This window comes from Apteryx mantelli, chromosome 1, assembly GCF_036417845.1.
Source record: "Apteryx mantelli isolate bAptMan1 chromosome 1, bAptMan1.hap1, whole genome shotgun sequence".
Taxonomy (NCBI): Eukaryota; Metazoa; Chordata; class Aves; order Apterygiformes; family Apterygidae; genus Apteryx; species Apteryx mantelli.
The window spans coordinates 138332855-138350825 of NC_089978.1; the positions used below are offsets into that span (position 1 = coordinate 138332855).

The following is a 17971-nucleotide window of genomic DNA, read 5'->3' on the forward strand; positions in this document are numbered from 1 at the left end:
ATATTTCAACTGAACCCAATATACTGACTTGATTTGATGCAGACTTAGATATGCCTGAAGTTGCTTTGCTTTGGCTATTCAGCAAATCCAAAAAATAGCTGTGAAGACTCCAAGGAGAAAATGAGTGGTTGGAACAAACTTTTTAGCTCATCTTCTGTGTTTATGCAACTATTATTTAGTGTTGATGAGGCTTTAGCTGGAGTAATGTGTCCAGTTTTGCATGTAATGCTCTAAGAATGTAAATGAACTAGAGGAGTCCTAGTGGAGAGAAAAAAGAATGACAGAAATTTTAGCCTTTGAGGAAAAGGTTAAAGGAATTGGCTTTGCTTATTGTGAAATAGAGAAGAATATTGCAGAAGCTTAAGTATTCCAAAACATAAATGCGTGTTATAAAGAGAATGGACAAAGAATTTTTTGCCTTATTGAACATGAACAATATGAAATCAGGTTAACCTTCAGGAAAGAAAAACTGTATTGGGTGGGGTTGAGAATGTGACAAACCATTGAAGGAGTTTACCTTCTTTTCTTTGCTACAGATTTCTACCAATAAGTTAGACACTTTTGCATGATACAGGCATACTTAAAATCTTGCCTCAGTGCACGGGTTAGGCTTACATGATGTATTGTTATTTCTGTCCTACACTTCAATAGTACTATCTCAATTCCTCAGCTGAATTAGGTGAGAATGACTGCAGAAGTAAGGATTGTTTCAGTTTAAAAGGGCTTGCAAACCTGGCATCTTTGAGCCATTTTTGGTTCAGTAAAAATTGCTTTTCTTAAGTCAGTGGTATTCAATAAATTTTAGTGACATCTGAGTTTATCACTCATTTTTAGCAAGATATTATTTCTTGCACAGATGATGTTTTGGGCCCTTTTTAAAAATTGATCAGTTGGGAATGTTATTGTTGAGAAATTCTTTTCAGAACCTTAAATACTTAAAAATAGGAAAAGTTAAAATAATTGTTCTTTCCAACTTGGTAATGGCTGAAAATGGTTAATTCCTCACTGGAGTCAAAACCTGTAATGTTTCTGCTACTGGTTGCTTTGAAAGAAAAAGACTGTGGGAAGAAAGGAAAGGAGAAAATAATAAAAGCTAAAGCAGAATACAAAGAGCTCAAATTAGGAAGAACATAATTCATGCATCTTGAAAGATGTGCAGTAGTGTGAATGCCCAGTTGGTTTTGCCCTACCTTTATTAGGGATTCTTATTATATGTCCTTAGACATACCATATGCTTTAAAATCTCTTATAATTTTTAGACAACATTAGAATATGCAAAACCTGAAGAAACCAGTTGGGATGAAGATTTTGCAGATGTTTATCATGATCTGATACATTCCCCAGCTTCTGAAACACTGTTAAACCTGGAACACAATTATTTTGTTAGTATCTCAGAATTAATAAGTGAAAGAGATGTGGAACTGAAAAAACTGCGAGAAAGGTATTTTTTTTAATGCCTTTTAATGTTTCTTTTTATTGTCTTTCTAATGTCTTGAATGTCTTAAATGTAGGTGCATACCACTGGGTGTATACAGCTCATATGACAATGTATGTCAACTCTATTTGGTAATATAAGCTCTGCTTTAACTTTGTGTTTCTCTCTTTAAAATTAGTCATGTAGCCTGTGTTATTGGGGTCAGCTATCTTGTATTCTTCTAAGCCACTAAAAATAATAAGAGCTAAGGTCATCTGAGTAACATTAAGTTTGATTTCCAGTGTTCTGTCCACATAAGTGGTATGGTAATAACAAATGGCTAAGGATATTTAAAAAACACAGTCAGTGTGCCATAGCTCTTGTACCGTTAGCATAATGTAATATGAATGAAAAATTGGCAATTCCACAACATGGAAAGATAAGCAAAAGATTTGAACCAACTTCAATTCAGAAACTGTTAAATTAGGAACTTGGGAAAGTCTATATGGGATCTGGAGTTCCCCAGCTTGAAAAGCTGCAGGTGGCTGCTTTGTCCACATGGGGGAGCACATGCAATGCTTCTTTTCAGTGGAATTAAGTAGATTAAGGAGGATGAATGTACACAAAAATGTATAGATACCAGCTACAAACATTGGAATGCTTGTGAGATGCCAGAATATCCTAAGGTGGTATGTTTTAGTGTTCCAGGTGGCAGTACTCCTCTTACAATGTGAGCTTCGAATCACAAGTTACAGTGGATATCTGCTTCTATAGTTTCTTTCCAGTGTTCTTCCAAACCGAATTTTACATAGCTCTGACTTGGAGATAAAAATTGCCAGTGATGTGTAATAGCATAAAATTCTTGCTGCTTATGGGACTCTTGTCTCAGCTATGCATGTAGAAGAAAGAGCACTTAGGACTAAGAGCAGTAATCTTATAGAGTTCTAATTGAGTGTAGCTGTGTATTGACTCCAGTGAAATTTGTTGTATGTACTTGACATAATCATGAATCTTCATCGATTGGTGGCAGCTGAGGCTATCCCAGATGAGCTGTAGGTGTTGTTCTGTTTACACAGAGGCCTATTTGGAAGCCCTGACCTTCAACTTTAATTTTTTTTGTGGATATTCTTTCCTAAATCTGTGCTAGGCTAAAGTGATTCCTTGCTGGAGAACAGGGTGAATGCAAAAGAGGGAGAGAAGCCAGGAACTTAAGAAGATTGAGGAGGGACAAAATATTGGATAAACTGACAGTAGCAGGGCAATCCTTCAGTTCTAGCTTCTGTTGTTGAATATAGCTTCAGTTGGAAGCTAATCTACTAAAAACAGTAGTGTGTTTGGCCCACTTCCTGGTGGTTACATGTTTGTATCATCTGCATTGGAGAAAAAAAAATCAAAGGACTAAATAGGTCCAGAACAAAACTACCATTTCAAAACAATTGTTGTATCTACATTATGGTATCTAGCTGGGGACAGGGTTAAAACCTTTATCGATCTTTGTCTGTGTTCTTTAACAAGCTTTAGTATCTAGGAGTTTGATTTGATACTTTTTATGGGCTCTAAAATAAATTCTTAAACAAAAAAAAATTACAGGACATGCTTTTTAGAAATGTAATAGCTATTTTAAATTGAAAATATGTAAACTCTTAACTTGATGGTTGAGGGACTAGTATGAAACTGATTTTCAGTAAAGGAAAAATATTCTTGATGTACTGGGACTGAAAATTTGATATGTTTGTGTCCAGTGACTTTTAAATTATTTTTCTGGATCAATTCATTAACCCCTCAAAGGAGTAAAATAATGAAAAATCCATAACATTGGTAGTATTAAATGTCTGACTAAATAGCCATTATAAAATGCTGGTCACTTATTGCACTGTTTTACAGTCCCCACTGAAGTCACTAATGCTCCACTTGCAGGGCTCTTCTAGACCCCTACCCCAATCCACTCCATGTAAAGGGCTGCTTCTGCTAAGAGGAGCTGTTGATTACTTTTTTCCATGTCCTGACAGAACAATAGACAGGACAAGAAAGTGTAACTGAACTTCAAGGAAAATTTGGACCAGATATTAGCAAAATTCCTTTTAATGATAAGAATAGTAAAGCACTAGAATAGTGTGTCTGGAGAGACTGTATTAACTTCTTTTGACTGTCTCTGAGAACGCACTCTGACAAGCGTGTGGATCCTGATTTCAGAACGAGCAGATGGACAAAATACCACAAAAGGTATCTTTCAGCTATGTATTCAGTTTTGCACCTCTTGCCTCTGATGAGCACTGACTGATACAATTGATCATCATCGGGGTGACTGTATCAACAACAATTTGTATTCTTCTGCCAGTTTACTTGTTGCAAATCTTCATTGACTTCTCTTTCAGACAAGGAGCAGAAATGGATAAGGTGATGCAGGAGCTAGGGAAATCACTAACAGACCAAGATGTAAATTCATTAGCAGCTCAGCATTTTGAATCTCAGCAGGTAAACTAAGTGTACTAGAATAGATCATGCAAATAACTGTCTTAACAAACCCCAAAACATTCAGTTTATCACTGTCTGCTTTTTAGGATTTGGAGAACAAATGGACCAATGAATTAAAACAGTCTACTGCTATCCAAAAGCAGGAATATCAGGAGTGGGTGATAAAACTACATCAAGACCTAAAGAATCCCAACAGTAGCTCAATCAGGTATTTAATTCTACTGTGAACTTCACTTCCATCTGTAATAATTTAAAGGACTTGCTTTTGTATACTCTTTCTTTAAGAATAGCTATTTAAACAGGATAACATTTATAGAGAATGAAAGGCAAATAAACCATCATAACTGAATATATACTTCTAGAAATTTCTTCATTGTGGGCCCTCTGTATAACATTATACCCTTTCTGTACAAGAAACTGTACTAATGCACTAAATTTTATCCACACACCTCAGGATTTCTGTTTTTGTTTTTGTTTTGTTTTTTTTTCCTCCTATATTTCACAGTGCTCTCTGTTATCAGTTAAGGAGGCTCTGCAGAGTAATTGCAGTTTAATAAACTGTAACAGTCATCATAAATTTTGTGTTAATAAGCTTCCTTTTTATGTGTACGTCACTGAAGCACTAAAAATCTTGGGTTTTTTTTTTTAGTGTGACCACTTGTGCTGACAGTTTAAAGAAAAGTGTTCTAACTGAGGAAATACCAGGAAAATCAGAATTTAGTAACCACTACCTTTGCTGCTATTTGAAAACTAGGAAGTAAAACCAGATGCTTTCTAATGTCTTGTATTAGGAGAAGAGTCTATTTGAATAGAGCATTAAGGTGGGTGCGGGAAGGAATCTATGGGAAACATGATACCCTTGAACAAAGTGGATGCCAGTGGTGAGAGGATGCAGGCATGGAACATAAGAGAAAGTGATAAAGGATTTCATGCTTTCAGTTTTTCCTTTGGGGAAAAGGAAGCAGAATATGTGGAACATGAGGGAAGAGAGAGAAGAAGGTTCTGTTTGTTCAGCCGTTTGTTTGGCCGTTTGTTCGGCCGTTTTGTTTTCTTTGTTTTTGGGGGGGTTTGAGGTTTTGGGTTTTTTTTGGTGGGTGTAGGTCATGGTGTGTGGTGGTGTTTGGGTTTGGAGTTATCTTTTTGGGGGGGGGTTGTTTTGTTTTACTTTTTAAATGGTGTATGTCAGTTTTATCTGATCACAAAGCATTTGCAGTTAGTGAAATTGCTTACAAGCAATTTATGAAACTTTATGAAACACAGAAAATTACAGACACTTTAAAAACAAACAGAAAAACTTTTCAGTGATGCAGAAAAAAATGGAGGGAATTTCATGTTCTTTCATATAACAGAAATGTTACTTACTGTATCACTTAGTAGCAAACAAAAAGAACAGAATAGATATCTAAAATCTTTTCTGCTAGTTTGTTAACACTGTAGAGAGTTTATTTTGGCCTTTCTAGCTTCCCATTTTGGGGGAAAAATCTTAAATCTAGCAACTTCATAAATAAGGTTTTGGGTGTTCTAAATAGACTGAGAAGAGTTCATTTTTTTTCTCTTATTCCTATTTTCCTATCATTATATTATAACAAGGTATTCTGATGTTTATTGCTCAATCTCAAAATGCTTTACAAAGGAGACTGGTAATATAAGTGGAGTCTACTATTCCTACTCATGTTCAGATGGAGTGTTGCATGCTAGAAGTGCAAGACCTCAGATTAACGGAGTTCATTCAGATAGGCTTAGCCTTTTGGCTTCCATAGACTAATTAAGCAAACTTTGGATCACTTTTGTAAAATGTTCCTGGTCTTAATGAGAAAACTGCTGAAATGTGTATGCTAATCTTTTTTATTTTAGTGATGAAATTAAGGTTCAGCCCAGTCAATTGAGAGAATCTGTAGAAGGAAATGGAAGAATTTATGAAGAGCAAAGACTGTTAGAAGAAAGCTTTACTATTCACTTAGGTAAGTAAATAAACCTATACTAAAACCAAACATAAAAACAAATGCTAATCACAGTTAAGCTAAATGCCAAATAGTAAGTAATAAATGATGGATCTCAGCTATGTATTATTTACAGTATTAAAATGTCTACATATAGTGTACACTTTGTAATTGTTTTATTTGTTTTTTACATATGTAAGAGAGGTACAGTACTATATGTACAGTATCAAACAGTGTTTAGCCAGTTGAAAAATACCCCATGGAAAACATTCTACAGGCACATTTTTATCCACTCAGCAAGGTGACTAGTGTAGAAAAGCATGCTAACATCAAAACATGCAGTGATTAAAAAATTATATTTTAACTTTTGATAAATTTGGTAAGAAAAAGTAGGAGTTAAATTGAATTCCCAAGATAAATTACCAGGAAAACAAATGCTTGAAATATTTACTCTGTGTTTATGCAGTAGAGACTTCTTATTTTGCCTGCACTAGTATTTCTTCCATTGCCTTATAATAGGGGGAAAATGCTCATTTCAGGTATAGATCTGCCTCATTTTGTGACAGAGTAAAAATGCAGTATTTTCACACACTATCTTGTTAATTGCTTATATGAATATAAAACTGCATAGATGGTTAAGAACTTTCTTTGAGTATTATTAGTTTTATTTCCCTTATAGGGAACAATCCCGAGTTTCCTGCCTTATTGTATGTATTAAAATCGTTTATATTCCACTGATCTTAGAATTTGCTTTCCATACAGGAGCTCAGTTGAAGACCATGCATAATTTAAGATTACTGAGAGCTGATATGTTGGACTTCTGTAAACATAAGCGTAATCATCGAAGTGGAGTAAAACTTCACAGGCTTCAAACTGCAATGTCTCTCTATTCAACTTCTCTTTGTGGTCTGGTTTTATTAGTTGATAACCGTATCAGTTCGTATAGTGGCATCAAAAGAGGTGAGCCCTCTAATGGGGTTTGTCATATCAGTGAACACAAGTATTGCTCCGTAACATTTACTGTCTTCTCTCACAAAAAATATTCCCTGTAAAATTAAAATTTACTGAAGACCCTCATGTTTGCAAAAAGGTAACAAAAGTAGGGTGAGGTATGCAAAAAGAGATAAGGATAGAACAGGTGACAGAGTTGTGCTAAGTAGCTTGAACTCTGATATGCTGTTATCTCCCTGATCTCTATCCTGACTTTTGCACTCAGAAGTGCTAAAGTGTTTTGAGTGGACACTGTGATGTTGATTTGTCTCTCTTAGACCAGCTGACTTTCAGTGGGGCCTTGTAACTCTCTAATGTCAAACTAGCATACTGAAATCTATTTGCAAAGATCAAAATTCAGTTCTCAAAGCTAAGATTTCAAATTAATAGTAAATGTATTAGAATGTCACGTGTTTTAAAAATCTCCAGCATCATTACTTCCATAAAAATGTACAATAGGCGTTTTAGTTGCCTACTCTTGAAAAAACTTGAAAATTGAGGGGTGGGGAGGGGAAGTAGCATGAGCTACTTTGATACACTAAAAACAGGATTGTAAAGGGAAGACTAGAGGTAAAAATTACAGTTGCATGTGTGCTCTTTATGGTTTCCAGATTGCTTTAATTCTAAAATTATTTTCTCCTACTCAGTTATATATTTTACTAAATCTAGGGTCATCAAGATAAGACAGACGTTTAAGTAATACTGTTAAACACAAAATGAGACCAGCCACCAAACAGATCTTACAGCCACAGTAGGAGGGAAAATAAGGGGAAATGAGAAAATATATCATGACCTCCAAAATGTAATTCTCAAACTTTGATTTCATTGACTTCCAGAGGGATTTTGGGAAACTTAACTGTGGGTGCCTTCCACAGCTGTCTGCCCCATCCTTCTTTGTAAAAATGTCGGAGAACAGAACCAGTGCCATGTCTCAGCTCCTTTGATCTAGTTGCATGTATTACTTTAAACCACCAATGAAGGTCTGGTTGTACTAAGTCCCCAAACCACTGTAGGCAGCAAGTGAAGTTTGGGCACTTCCCCCTCCCCCTGCCACTTCTGTCAGTTTTGTGGTGAGAATGAGAGCTTTTGGCAGAGGGCAGTAATAAACACCTTTGAGAGAAGAGGAGAGTCTGCATCTTGCAGTGTTAGAGCTGTTTGTTGCAAGAACACTATTCAGAACCAATTCTCCTTCCCAAAAGGCCATTTAAGAAATAGACATGCTCAGTGGTTGAAAGGTACATGAAGCTGACAAAAATGCTAAATAGCAGACTGTTAAATAATACTTTGGTGCTGTTATTTAAATAGAGCAGTAATGGCTTGTGCACTCAAAATTTCTGGGTTCCAAAAGTGTAGAAGCAATTTTCTTTACTGCTTCCATTTTAAAAAGAAAATTACAAACCTAGTAGCCTCTATTTTGTGATGGTCTAGAAAATCCCTCAAACCTCTGTGAATTTGCAAAGCTAGTTGACATGAATAAGCTTCATGTGAGCACATAGTTTATCCAAGTGTGTTACACTGTTTTGAGAAACATCAGTCGCTCAGCCAACACTGAACAGATAGGGATCCAGTACTACGAAGTCCTGCAACTTATTTGGTTGACTTTGTTTGTTTAGCTCTATCCTGAAGAAGCTAGCAAAAATGTTTAGTATGTTTTGCTAGTTCTATTGTGTCCTGCAAAAGTCTTGATGCATTTTTGGTTAAGTCTGTTATCCAAAAAGAGTTCCATTTGTCTCAAAGTTCAGGATTAATGCGAGTATTTGCAAGACTGAGAACCATGACTATAATGTTTTCTGGGCAGTCTGTATCTCTTCCAAGATGATGCTTTTGAAATTGGATCTTGACAGTACTTGGAGCCTGTAGACGTCTCTAGGAAACAGTCTTGAGCAGAAAATTGAACTCTGATACATGATCATGCAACATTCTACTTTCATTCAGACTGTTTTTCCAAGCTGGATGAATAGCTTCTTTTATATACTTTGTATTTATACATGGCCTGGCACAGCCAGTCTCTTACAGTGCCCTTCAAATTCCTTATATAACTCAGATTTTGAGCAGGTATAGCACACTACTATAAACAAATGATAAGCTACAATAGGGTTAATTATAACTTAAATACAAGCAAACAAAAAAAATTTGTTGCTTCAAATAAAATGTTTTCTGCACTTATTTTTATATAGACACCATGAAAGACATAATCTTTTGGAATATGAGCTTCTTTTTTCCTCAGTTTTGGACACCAGAATTTCATAAAGCTTTTTGCATGCAGATTTTTACGATGGAGACTTAATCTAGAAAGATAAAATATATTAAGACTTTCTCTATACCTCGCCTGTTCCTGTAGCAGCCTGTTCACAGGAGTATGTGGTGCTCTTCAGATAGGCAATTGGAGTACATTTAAATACTTTAAGGAGGATTAGAACAGGTACCTCAAAATGGGAAGTAAGTAGCAATTGTGTAGTGTAGTCCAGCTTCTTGCTAATGGCTTGTTTTGGCTTCCATTGGCTTGCATGGAAACAAGGTTGGATGTTGAGGTAATAGAACATCAGTCACAGAGACAGTATGATAAGATCCTAATTATTAGTATAATTTTTCAAAATCTAACATCAGACTTCCTTATCAGGAGAAGGAACTTGCAGCTTTTTCCAGCTGGTAGCTTTAGCTTTCAGGTCTGTGTTTTGAGAACTGAAAGGAAAGAATTGTATTTCCAGCTTTCTAGATCTGCTGTTTATTCATTTAATGAATACCTCTCATTTCGCAAAACAAGTGGAAATGCTGTAGTTGCTGTTGAAAATATCTACTATGTATGTTTTAATAAAACATCTCAGATTGAAAGACTGTTATTAGCAGACAACATCATTTTTAAAGCACAACATAATAAGTTAATGCACATGTTATTGCTGTTACTTTTGTTTGTTTGATCTGTATAGATGGTTTTATCTGAAGGTTAACAGCACTGTTTGAAGATTTCTTTCCAACTAATCCATTCACTTCAAAAAATGTTCTAGCTCTGCCATAAACTGTTTAGGATTTAAAAGAGAATACAGCAGAGGGTTGATTGGTTTGTTTGTTTTGCCACTATAACTAGCCTTGTTTGGACAATAGGACAGAATTATGTAATGTTACCAAGCACAGTTTATGATGTGGATTTTGGTGGGTTTTTTTTTTCTTCTCTCCATAGATTTTGCAACTGTTTGCCAAGAATGCACGGATTTCCATTTTCCTGGAATTCAAGAACAGCTTGAAATTATCCAGAAGGTTGTACTTAAGGCCAGAGCACAGCGTAGCAGTAAGTCGAAAAGACATCATGGTCAGTGACAACCAAAATTACTTTTCTTGAAATAGAATAGTGGTCAGCTGAATATTTATGGTTATGGGCGAGTTGATTTCATTTTATCTATAAGCTAGAACATCCCATTTTATAGATAAGGAAACTGAAATAAACTCAGACAAGTCTGCATGAAATTCTCTGTTTGCAGAGAATTGTTTGTTTGAGTTTCTGATCACACTATTGCAGCATGGAAAATATTTAGAACTGTTATGCTTTCCCTCTTCTGCAGTTTAAACTTTGTCTGTAGCAACATACAGACATAATCTGATTTGACTTCTTTTTCTTTCAATGTAGAGCTTTAAAGTTTGTGCAGAAGAGGAGTTAGAACTTCTTCCCCTCCTTGTAAATGAGTACTAAAAAGTGAATATTTTTTAGTAGTGGCCAGATACTTTGCTGTTGTATATAAATAGCCGAGAAATACAAATAACCGAGAAATTTTCTCACCACGTGCTGTTAAGGCAGTATTTGTACATCATGAAACTTTGTTTTTCTTGCAAAGACCTACTTCTGTGGTTTAAATACATCAGTAACATGAATAGATTCATAACAGTACATAGAGAAACAAGTTTTCCTAGGAACTTGCCTGTCGCTGTAGTCTTGAAAAAAAAAATGCTGAAAACTGTTTTTATAATGCTGGTTTTATGTAAATTTCTTAGTAATTTTCCCTGTAATAGTAGGAACAAATTTATTTTAAATAGTTACCTTGCTATCGCTTTTTAAGTAAAGTATTATGTAGCCATGGAGGTAATTTGGAAAGTTTAGTGTTATGTTTGAGTATATTGTGTTTTCTTTTGTCTGAATGAAAAAGTATCATGGGATGATTTAATTAGAAAGCTAATGATTTGAAATAGGACTCAGTTCAGTGTCAATCAAAGAAAACTAAAATACTGCTTGTACCTCCCTTGTTTTCCCCAGCTTTATGGTAAAAATTAAAACCACATATCATCACAGTACATCAAAGTTGTATGCCAAAGCATAATTGATACATGATATGTTTAATATTTGTACTGTATGTTTATATATAGGAAACAAAAATAGTGGGAATGAAGATAAATGCAAGAATATTGAACGAAACCAGTCAAATATTTTGCCGGGTGAGTTCTTATGCATTTTTTCCCCCTCTTTTTATGGCAAATTGTTTTATAAATGCATATTTTTAGTTCTAAATTCAGAACATAAATTATAAACTAAATCTGAGTTGACCTCAATCAGAGAAGAAGGATGTTCTTGTGGGTAAGGCAGGGAGCTGGATATCAGGACATCTGGTTTCTATTCCCAGCTTTACCACCGTCTCATCATGTGACCTGGGGCAAATCAGTTAACTTCCCTGTGCCTAGAATTTCTTTTCAGAATTTGAGGAAAAAAGATATTTGAATACCTTGGGAGGAAGGTGAAACTTAAATAGTAGCAAATATATATATTTTTTTAACATAACTATATATATGCCATTGTTCTGGTTCGGTAAAGCATTTTAGAATGCATTTAACTTAGAAAATGTAAGAATCTGTTCCTCTAAAAGAAGAAATATCTTTTGTTTATATTGCCATTTTAGTAAGGAAAGTTTCTGTGGGATTTGAAGATGAATGCCCAATAGTGGGGGAGAGGAGATAAATGCAATTTGAGGTTGAATATGGGGGTTTCTTTCATGGTTGTGTTAGATCTTGTTAGCATAAGTGAATTACAAATCAACTTGGGTCCTTAATAGATAAATCCAGTGAATTTTGCTGCAGTGGCTTGTATATTACTACTCTTAGATCGTCATTGCTGGGGATTACTGCCCCCTTAACAGACAGCAGAAAGGAGTGCATACCTGTGCTTCAGCTATCCCAGTGCGAAGGTAGTGTCTTAACTTAAATTGCCAGTGAAAGTAGGTTTGAAGAAGGATATTGATCTGTTGACTACAACTGTAGGGATATGGCATACCTGCTTTTCTGTTGGTTCTAGTATAGAGATGCTGATCTCCAGTGGAAAGGTAAGATGGAGAGACCCGCATTTCGCTGCACCTTGCTGTTTCCTTACCTTTGATTACGAAACACTTATTGTAAAAGTGTCTCCTGACAAGATTTCTTATGAACTTTTTGAAAGCATTTCAGTAACTCTTCATGTTACTATGAATTACTTCTCATTCTAATGATCATTGATACCTATTTCTTCTAGTACATATCTCAGTTGTTGTATAACCCACTATCTTTTCCCACAGAGTTTTTGCATCCTTTACTTTAACCCATCCATTTTGGTATTTCCGCCTCCCACATCTGTCTGCAGTTTGTTGCTTACGTTACATGTTTTGAGTATCACACCTCCTCTGTTTTTGTTTTTCTCTGTTTCCTACCATACATAGATCATATCCGCCTGCACTGGCCCTATTATGCCTTGTTATACCAGGTGTCTGTGATGCCATTGAAACCCATCAAAGTGAGGAACTGCATGGAGGATAAATGTAAAACAGTGATGTTCCAAGAGTTTTTAGATTAGTTGGTTTTTGAATTTTATCTCCTTATATATCTTCTCTGATCTTCATTGTGTAGTTGTATTTGCCTTTTGTCTAACTAGATAAGAGAACGGTACACACCAGAGAATTATAGTCTACTTGCAATGACTGGAAGTCTTAATACTTACTGACTCTATTCTTATGTTGCATAACAATTGTATTTTGATATAGATCACTACCATGATATCTTGCCTTCTTGGTTTATATTATTCTGTAGGAGAATTCTACATCACCCGCCATTCAAATCTTTCTGAAATTCATGTTGCTTTTCATCTCTGTGTGGATGATAATGTAAGATCTGGTAACGTAACTGCTCGGGATCCTGCAATCATGGGACTCAGAAATATTCTCAAAGTTTGTTGCACGCACGACATTACTACAATTAGTATTCCTCTCCTACTGGTACACGATATGTCAGAAGTAAGTAAGTAAATAATCAGTTTCTTTATTTTCTAAGTTGCAAAAACAAAGTTTATATTTATGAAGGGTATGTTTCAAGCTGCTGTAAGCCAAATGGGGCAGTCAGATGTTCCTGCTGCATCATTGTACTGTCACTAGTATCTGTGTGGTGAGCTGGATTAAGGAATTAAACCTGTTAAAGAAAACGTTTTAGCCAGCTGAACCTCTTCATTTTTATTCCCAACCCTTATTCTGGGCGCTTCACTATCTTGATCCAGCTCACTGCACAGTTGCACAAATATTAGTGATGGCATGAAGGAGGTGATGGGAATACAGGGCAGAAGTTAAAAGATGAGCTTATTGGCAGCAGCCCTTGCTTAGAAACTATGGCTTTAGAGTCGCTGATACGATAGTGATGCCAGATCCTCAATTTTCACTGCTGCTAGCTAGAAAAAATAGATTAGAACTAAGTTTTCTGAGCAGCAGGACTAACAAAAGCTTGGCTTCTTACAGAGTTTGAGCCCTGTATCCACAAACACCGCTCTTTATCACCCCTGAGCCCACACTACCATAACCAAATTCCACCTTCGCCGTCACCTGCACTGTCTCCTTTTTCACTGCCTGTTCATTCATTTTAAATTTCTGTCTCTACTTTATGCCCCTCAAATATTGACTGGGCAAGAAGCAGCATATGCAGAGGCTCTCTGGAAGTACAAGTGTGCTTACTTATTGTGCTGAGCCCTTGTATTTTCTTCTTCAGTGGGACACTAATGTGCAGGACTCGTCTCTACCGAACTAACTTTTCACAGTCCGTAGCAATTTAATACCATTGATAATCTCTTTATTCTGTCAGATTTGGCTCAAAACCAAATTGGAAGAGAAGGAGCTGGGATGGGGCAGAGAACCAGCAGACATGTGCCTCACTTCCTTAGGTGACAAGTCTACAAACTTAATGAAATGAGAAAAATGTTATGTAATGCTGCCCTTAATGATACCCTTGCATGTGTTTAATTATAGTCTGTTTTTCAAATACCCCTTTGATTTTTTTCAATTGTAAATTTCAACACTGCCTTTTCTTTGTTGAAAATGCCTGACTCACGGAAACAAAAAGGCTCACCAGTGGACCACTTTTAGCAGGTGGAATAACTATGTTTTTTTTTATCTTCTTTTTTAAATAAAATTTCATCTGAACATAATGCAAAAATGGATCCCTTTTGCAAGATCAGGGTCCTTTATTAGGCAAGCAATGCAAAAGTTAGAAATTGCTAATAATGAAGATTCCAAAGAATATACTTCTATACTTAAATGGAAACTTTTAGCAACAGATGATACTATTTCAGACATGTAGTTTTAATCTCTAGTACCAACACCTTTCTTGGGCAAAAATGCAAGTAATCAACTTGCATGACAGCAGCCAGACTTATTCATGGGACCCAGTTACAGTGCTTCAGAAATTTATAGCCTCCCCCCACTCCCACCCTCTTAATCAAGTTGGCATGTGACTGTATTCATCCTTTTTGTCTTTAAACTTGTTAGTTTTAGCTTTCATTGAACACAAGTATTTTAAAATACAAATAAAGCCCAAGAAAAAGTCTTCACCATGCTTTAAGAGGGTGCTGTTGCTCAGACGTGTGAAACTGAAGAATTGTATACTTGTCTGGTGCTAGATTCTTAAAAGATCCTGGTAAAACAGTTTACTTTTATATATAAATTTTTTTGTTTGGGTATTTGCAGAAGAAGCAGAAAGTGACCTTTGTGATAAGCATATGCTTAGTCAAAACTGTATTATGTGAATTACATTAGCAGCACTGCGTATTACAGTGCTTTGCAGCTGGCTGACCTCATTTGAAACACACGTTATTTGTTATTATTATTGTGTGTATTATTATTTGTTGTTGAAGGAGAAGTGAATAATACCAAATTTCTGAAAGTTAATCTGAGCTTGGTGCCTTCAGCAGACCCAGTTTTGAGTCTGCATTTACCACCTACATAAAAACATTTTTGTAAAGTGGTTAACCAGGAGTGCAGCTGCAGAGATATTTGCATGCCTCATTGTGACAGGCGTTCATCATGAGCTTTCTTTGTTTTCCCAAAGGTTATCTTTTATAGATGGAAAAGTGGTGTTTATAAGTTCACAGTAGTAATGAGTTCATGAAATTCAGTGAAGCCATTACGTTTCAATAGTGTTGAGACTTCATATAAAGCTAATGATTCTTTTTTTCTGAGAAAAAAATGGGGCTTTTGCTTCCCTTAGTTTTTATGACTACAGAACAACAACAAAACCAAGACTTCTGTGTTCAAGCTGATCATTAAGTTTAAAGAAGGAAGGAAACTGGGTTTGAGATTTTAAAAAAGCAAAAAATGTACAAATTCAAATTCAGGCCAAATGAGTAACAACTTAAATTAAAGATTTTACTGTCTGATCTTTGTTCTGAATCATCTGTAAACTGAAGTGGGAAACAAAAGGGCTGTAATAGTATGGCATCACTAAAAATGCTGGCACCTTTCCATGGTAGTTTCTGCATAGGAGCCATTGCTGCCATCTGTATAGCAACATGGAGAAAAATGGAACTCCTCAAGGCTCCTAAGCAGCTGTCTCTGTGATCATAAGACAAAAATGTTTTGAAAAAAAAGTAGAAGTGAAAGGAGTATAAGCTGTGTAACAAGTATTTATGAATATGGTTAATGTTTGTATTTTTGAGAGGTTATTGATGGGTGTGTTATCCTTAAGTAATTCTCCCTGTACAATTTCCCACCTAGAAATAGATAGCTGCTAACACAGTATTTAAGATTTGCACGCCTTGCTAATTCTTAACTTACTAACTATTGAAACTTGTGGCATTTTGTCCCACAAGAAGTGCTCATGGGTTCAGTGTTTTTGTTACCCTAATTACGATGTGGTTCTGCAAAGACTTAAGGATGCACTTAGCTTTATAAAAGTGACAACCCTATGGAGTGAGTCTGTCACAAATTTAGAAAAATAAAAAAGGCATGCAGTACATCTTACTAGTTGGGGAACTTGGCCTCTTTTTTGATAAGCAGAAATGTTAACTTGACAGCAAATCATTGCATCCTGAAAAGCGGTTAAGTGAGATCTCCACTAATGAACAAAACCTAAAGATCCCAAGCCCATACTGTACTTGATAGAATGCCATTAACTAAAATGCATCATAAAAAGAGTATTTTCTTTCCTATCCCCAGTATTGTATTTAGAATTGATACTTACCTGATCCTTGATCTTTTCCACAACTGTTCTTTAGTTTACATGTAGAAAAAAATCTTGACAACATGCCAAAATCATGAGAATTTAGGTTTTAAAGATAAATTAGAAAGGAATCATTAATGCGTCATTTTCAGTTCTTGTGGCTTGTACTCAGTGGCCTACTGTGTTGAACCTGTTATTTCCCTGAGTGCCCACAATACTTAACATCTATGTTCCTCTGAAATGATCCAAGGAATAGTATCATATCCTGCTATTTCAATCAGCCCTTTTAAGGCTTATTTCCCTTTATTGATTACACAATGTGCTCCTAAGTTGACTTCAGGGCAACAGGACCTTTGTTTTTAGACACTGATTTTTAACCTAAGCCAAAGCAGTGATCCAAACTAACAGTAAACGCCTACCTTGAATGTGACAGAAAGCACGTGTAGGCAGATAAATTATAATGAAGACCTAGTATATCTTCCAGAAAGCTTAGAAATGAGAAAAAAAAAAAAAAAGTTGTTGTCCAGCATTGTTCTGTCTGATTCATGTGTTATATAACCTAAAAGCAGAACCGATTCATGCAATGATTTACATCATAAAAGAAGATTTTTTAGAAAAGATATTTCTAGTTTAGGAAAGATATTTTGGGGAGGGCAGGAGATACTTCCACCTAAGTAGAAACTATGGTTTTCAATAATTGTTTAATGCAACCCTGCTGAGTATACTGATTTTATCAATCAGCATTCTTATCTAAGCTTCCCAAATACATATATATTTTTTTTAATCCTGAAATTAAGCTTTTTGAAGATGACAGCTTGCACACTGTTTGACAGATTCCACAACAAATGCTGGCTTTATTGAATGGAAAGTTATTTAAAGTGTAAATTTGAAAAGGTACATATAATGACAATTTTGTTTCCTCATGTATATTTCTGTATTCAGATTGGAAAGTGTTTATTTTATGATGTTTGAGAGTAGATCAGAACAAAGAGGTACTGTTTTCTTTCTGAGAAGTGTTTATAGTGGGAGTCTTTCTGTTTCTGCCTAAGAATATTCATCTTGGTATTTCTTAGTTTATAGACAAAGAATGCTTAATATACTGAAGCATTTAAACTGTTACTTTGATTATTTAGACCAGTGCCTATAGCTGTATCTTAGAATAACTTAAATCAATGTGGTTTCTCACAGTTCATATTGATATTTAACTGCAGATAATATTTCGCTGTCCAGTTATATCTGAAATTATCCCATATATTTTGTTTGTTGTAACTCTTACACAAATGCATCTTTAGGAGAGAAGGGCTTCTACCAATTCCAGTATTAGAGAAGAAATTTTTGCTGTATGCCTACAGTTATACCAATAAACCTTAACCAGAATCATCAAGAATACTTAGTAATCATCAGTTACTGCCATTAAGATGTGTTCAGGAACTTTGTGGCAAACTGAAGCACGAGTCTGACAGTTATTAGTTGGATATTATATATTAAAATTTTCTGAAGCTCCTCAGAGGAGTTAAATAGACTCATTTCCAAAGATAATAATGGGATTGTCTGTCAATGATGTTTCTCTTTCAAAAATCTCAGCTTAAAAAATACATAGACTGTTCTGACACTGAGCTCTTGCAGCAGTAAGCAGGGACTGAGCTTTTGTGGTTACCTGTAAAGTATATGCCACCTGTCTAGCATAGTCTGGAAAACTGAATCCCTCTTCATCCCCTGTCAAGCTGCT

The 17971-nt window shown here is 35.5% G+C and overlaps 1 protein-coding gene across 20 annotated transcripts in view; it reads left to right on the top strand.

The window, feature by feature from the left end:
* Positions 1-17971, top strand: part of FERRY3 (FERRY endosomal RAB5 effector complex subunit 3) — a 37902-nt gene that overhangs the window by 2928 nt on the left and 17003 nt on the right. For 9 of the 20 annotated variants that reach the window (XM_067304239.1, XM_067304247.1, XM_067304196.1 and 6 more), the window contains exons 4-12: positions 1260-1441; positions 3790-3889; positions 3976-4097; positions 5744-5850; positions 6592-6789; positions 9998-10126; positions 11173-11241; positions 12856-13058; positions 13891-13969. In XM_067304239.1, coding sequence (XP_067160340.1) covers positions 1260-1441; positions 3790-3889; positions 3976-4097; positions 5744-5850; positions 6592-6789; positions 9998-10126; positions 11173-11241; positions 12856-13058; positions 13891-13969 — 1189 coding nt within the window. Of the gene's footprint in view, positions 1-1259; positions 1442-3789; positions 3890-3975; positions 4098-5743; positions 5851-6591; positions 6790-9997; positions 10127-11172; positions 11242-12855; positions 13063-13890; positions 13970-17971 lie in introns of all 20 variants that reach the window. The other 11 variants (XR_010885550.1, XM_067304270.1, XM_067304229.1 and 8 more) reach the window with 4 other exon arrangements.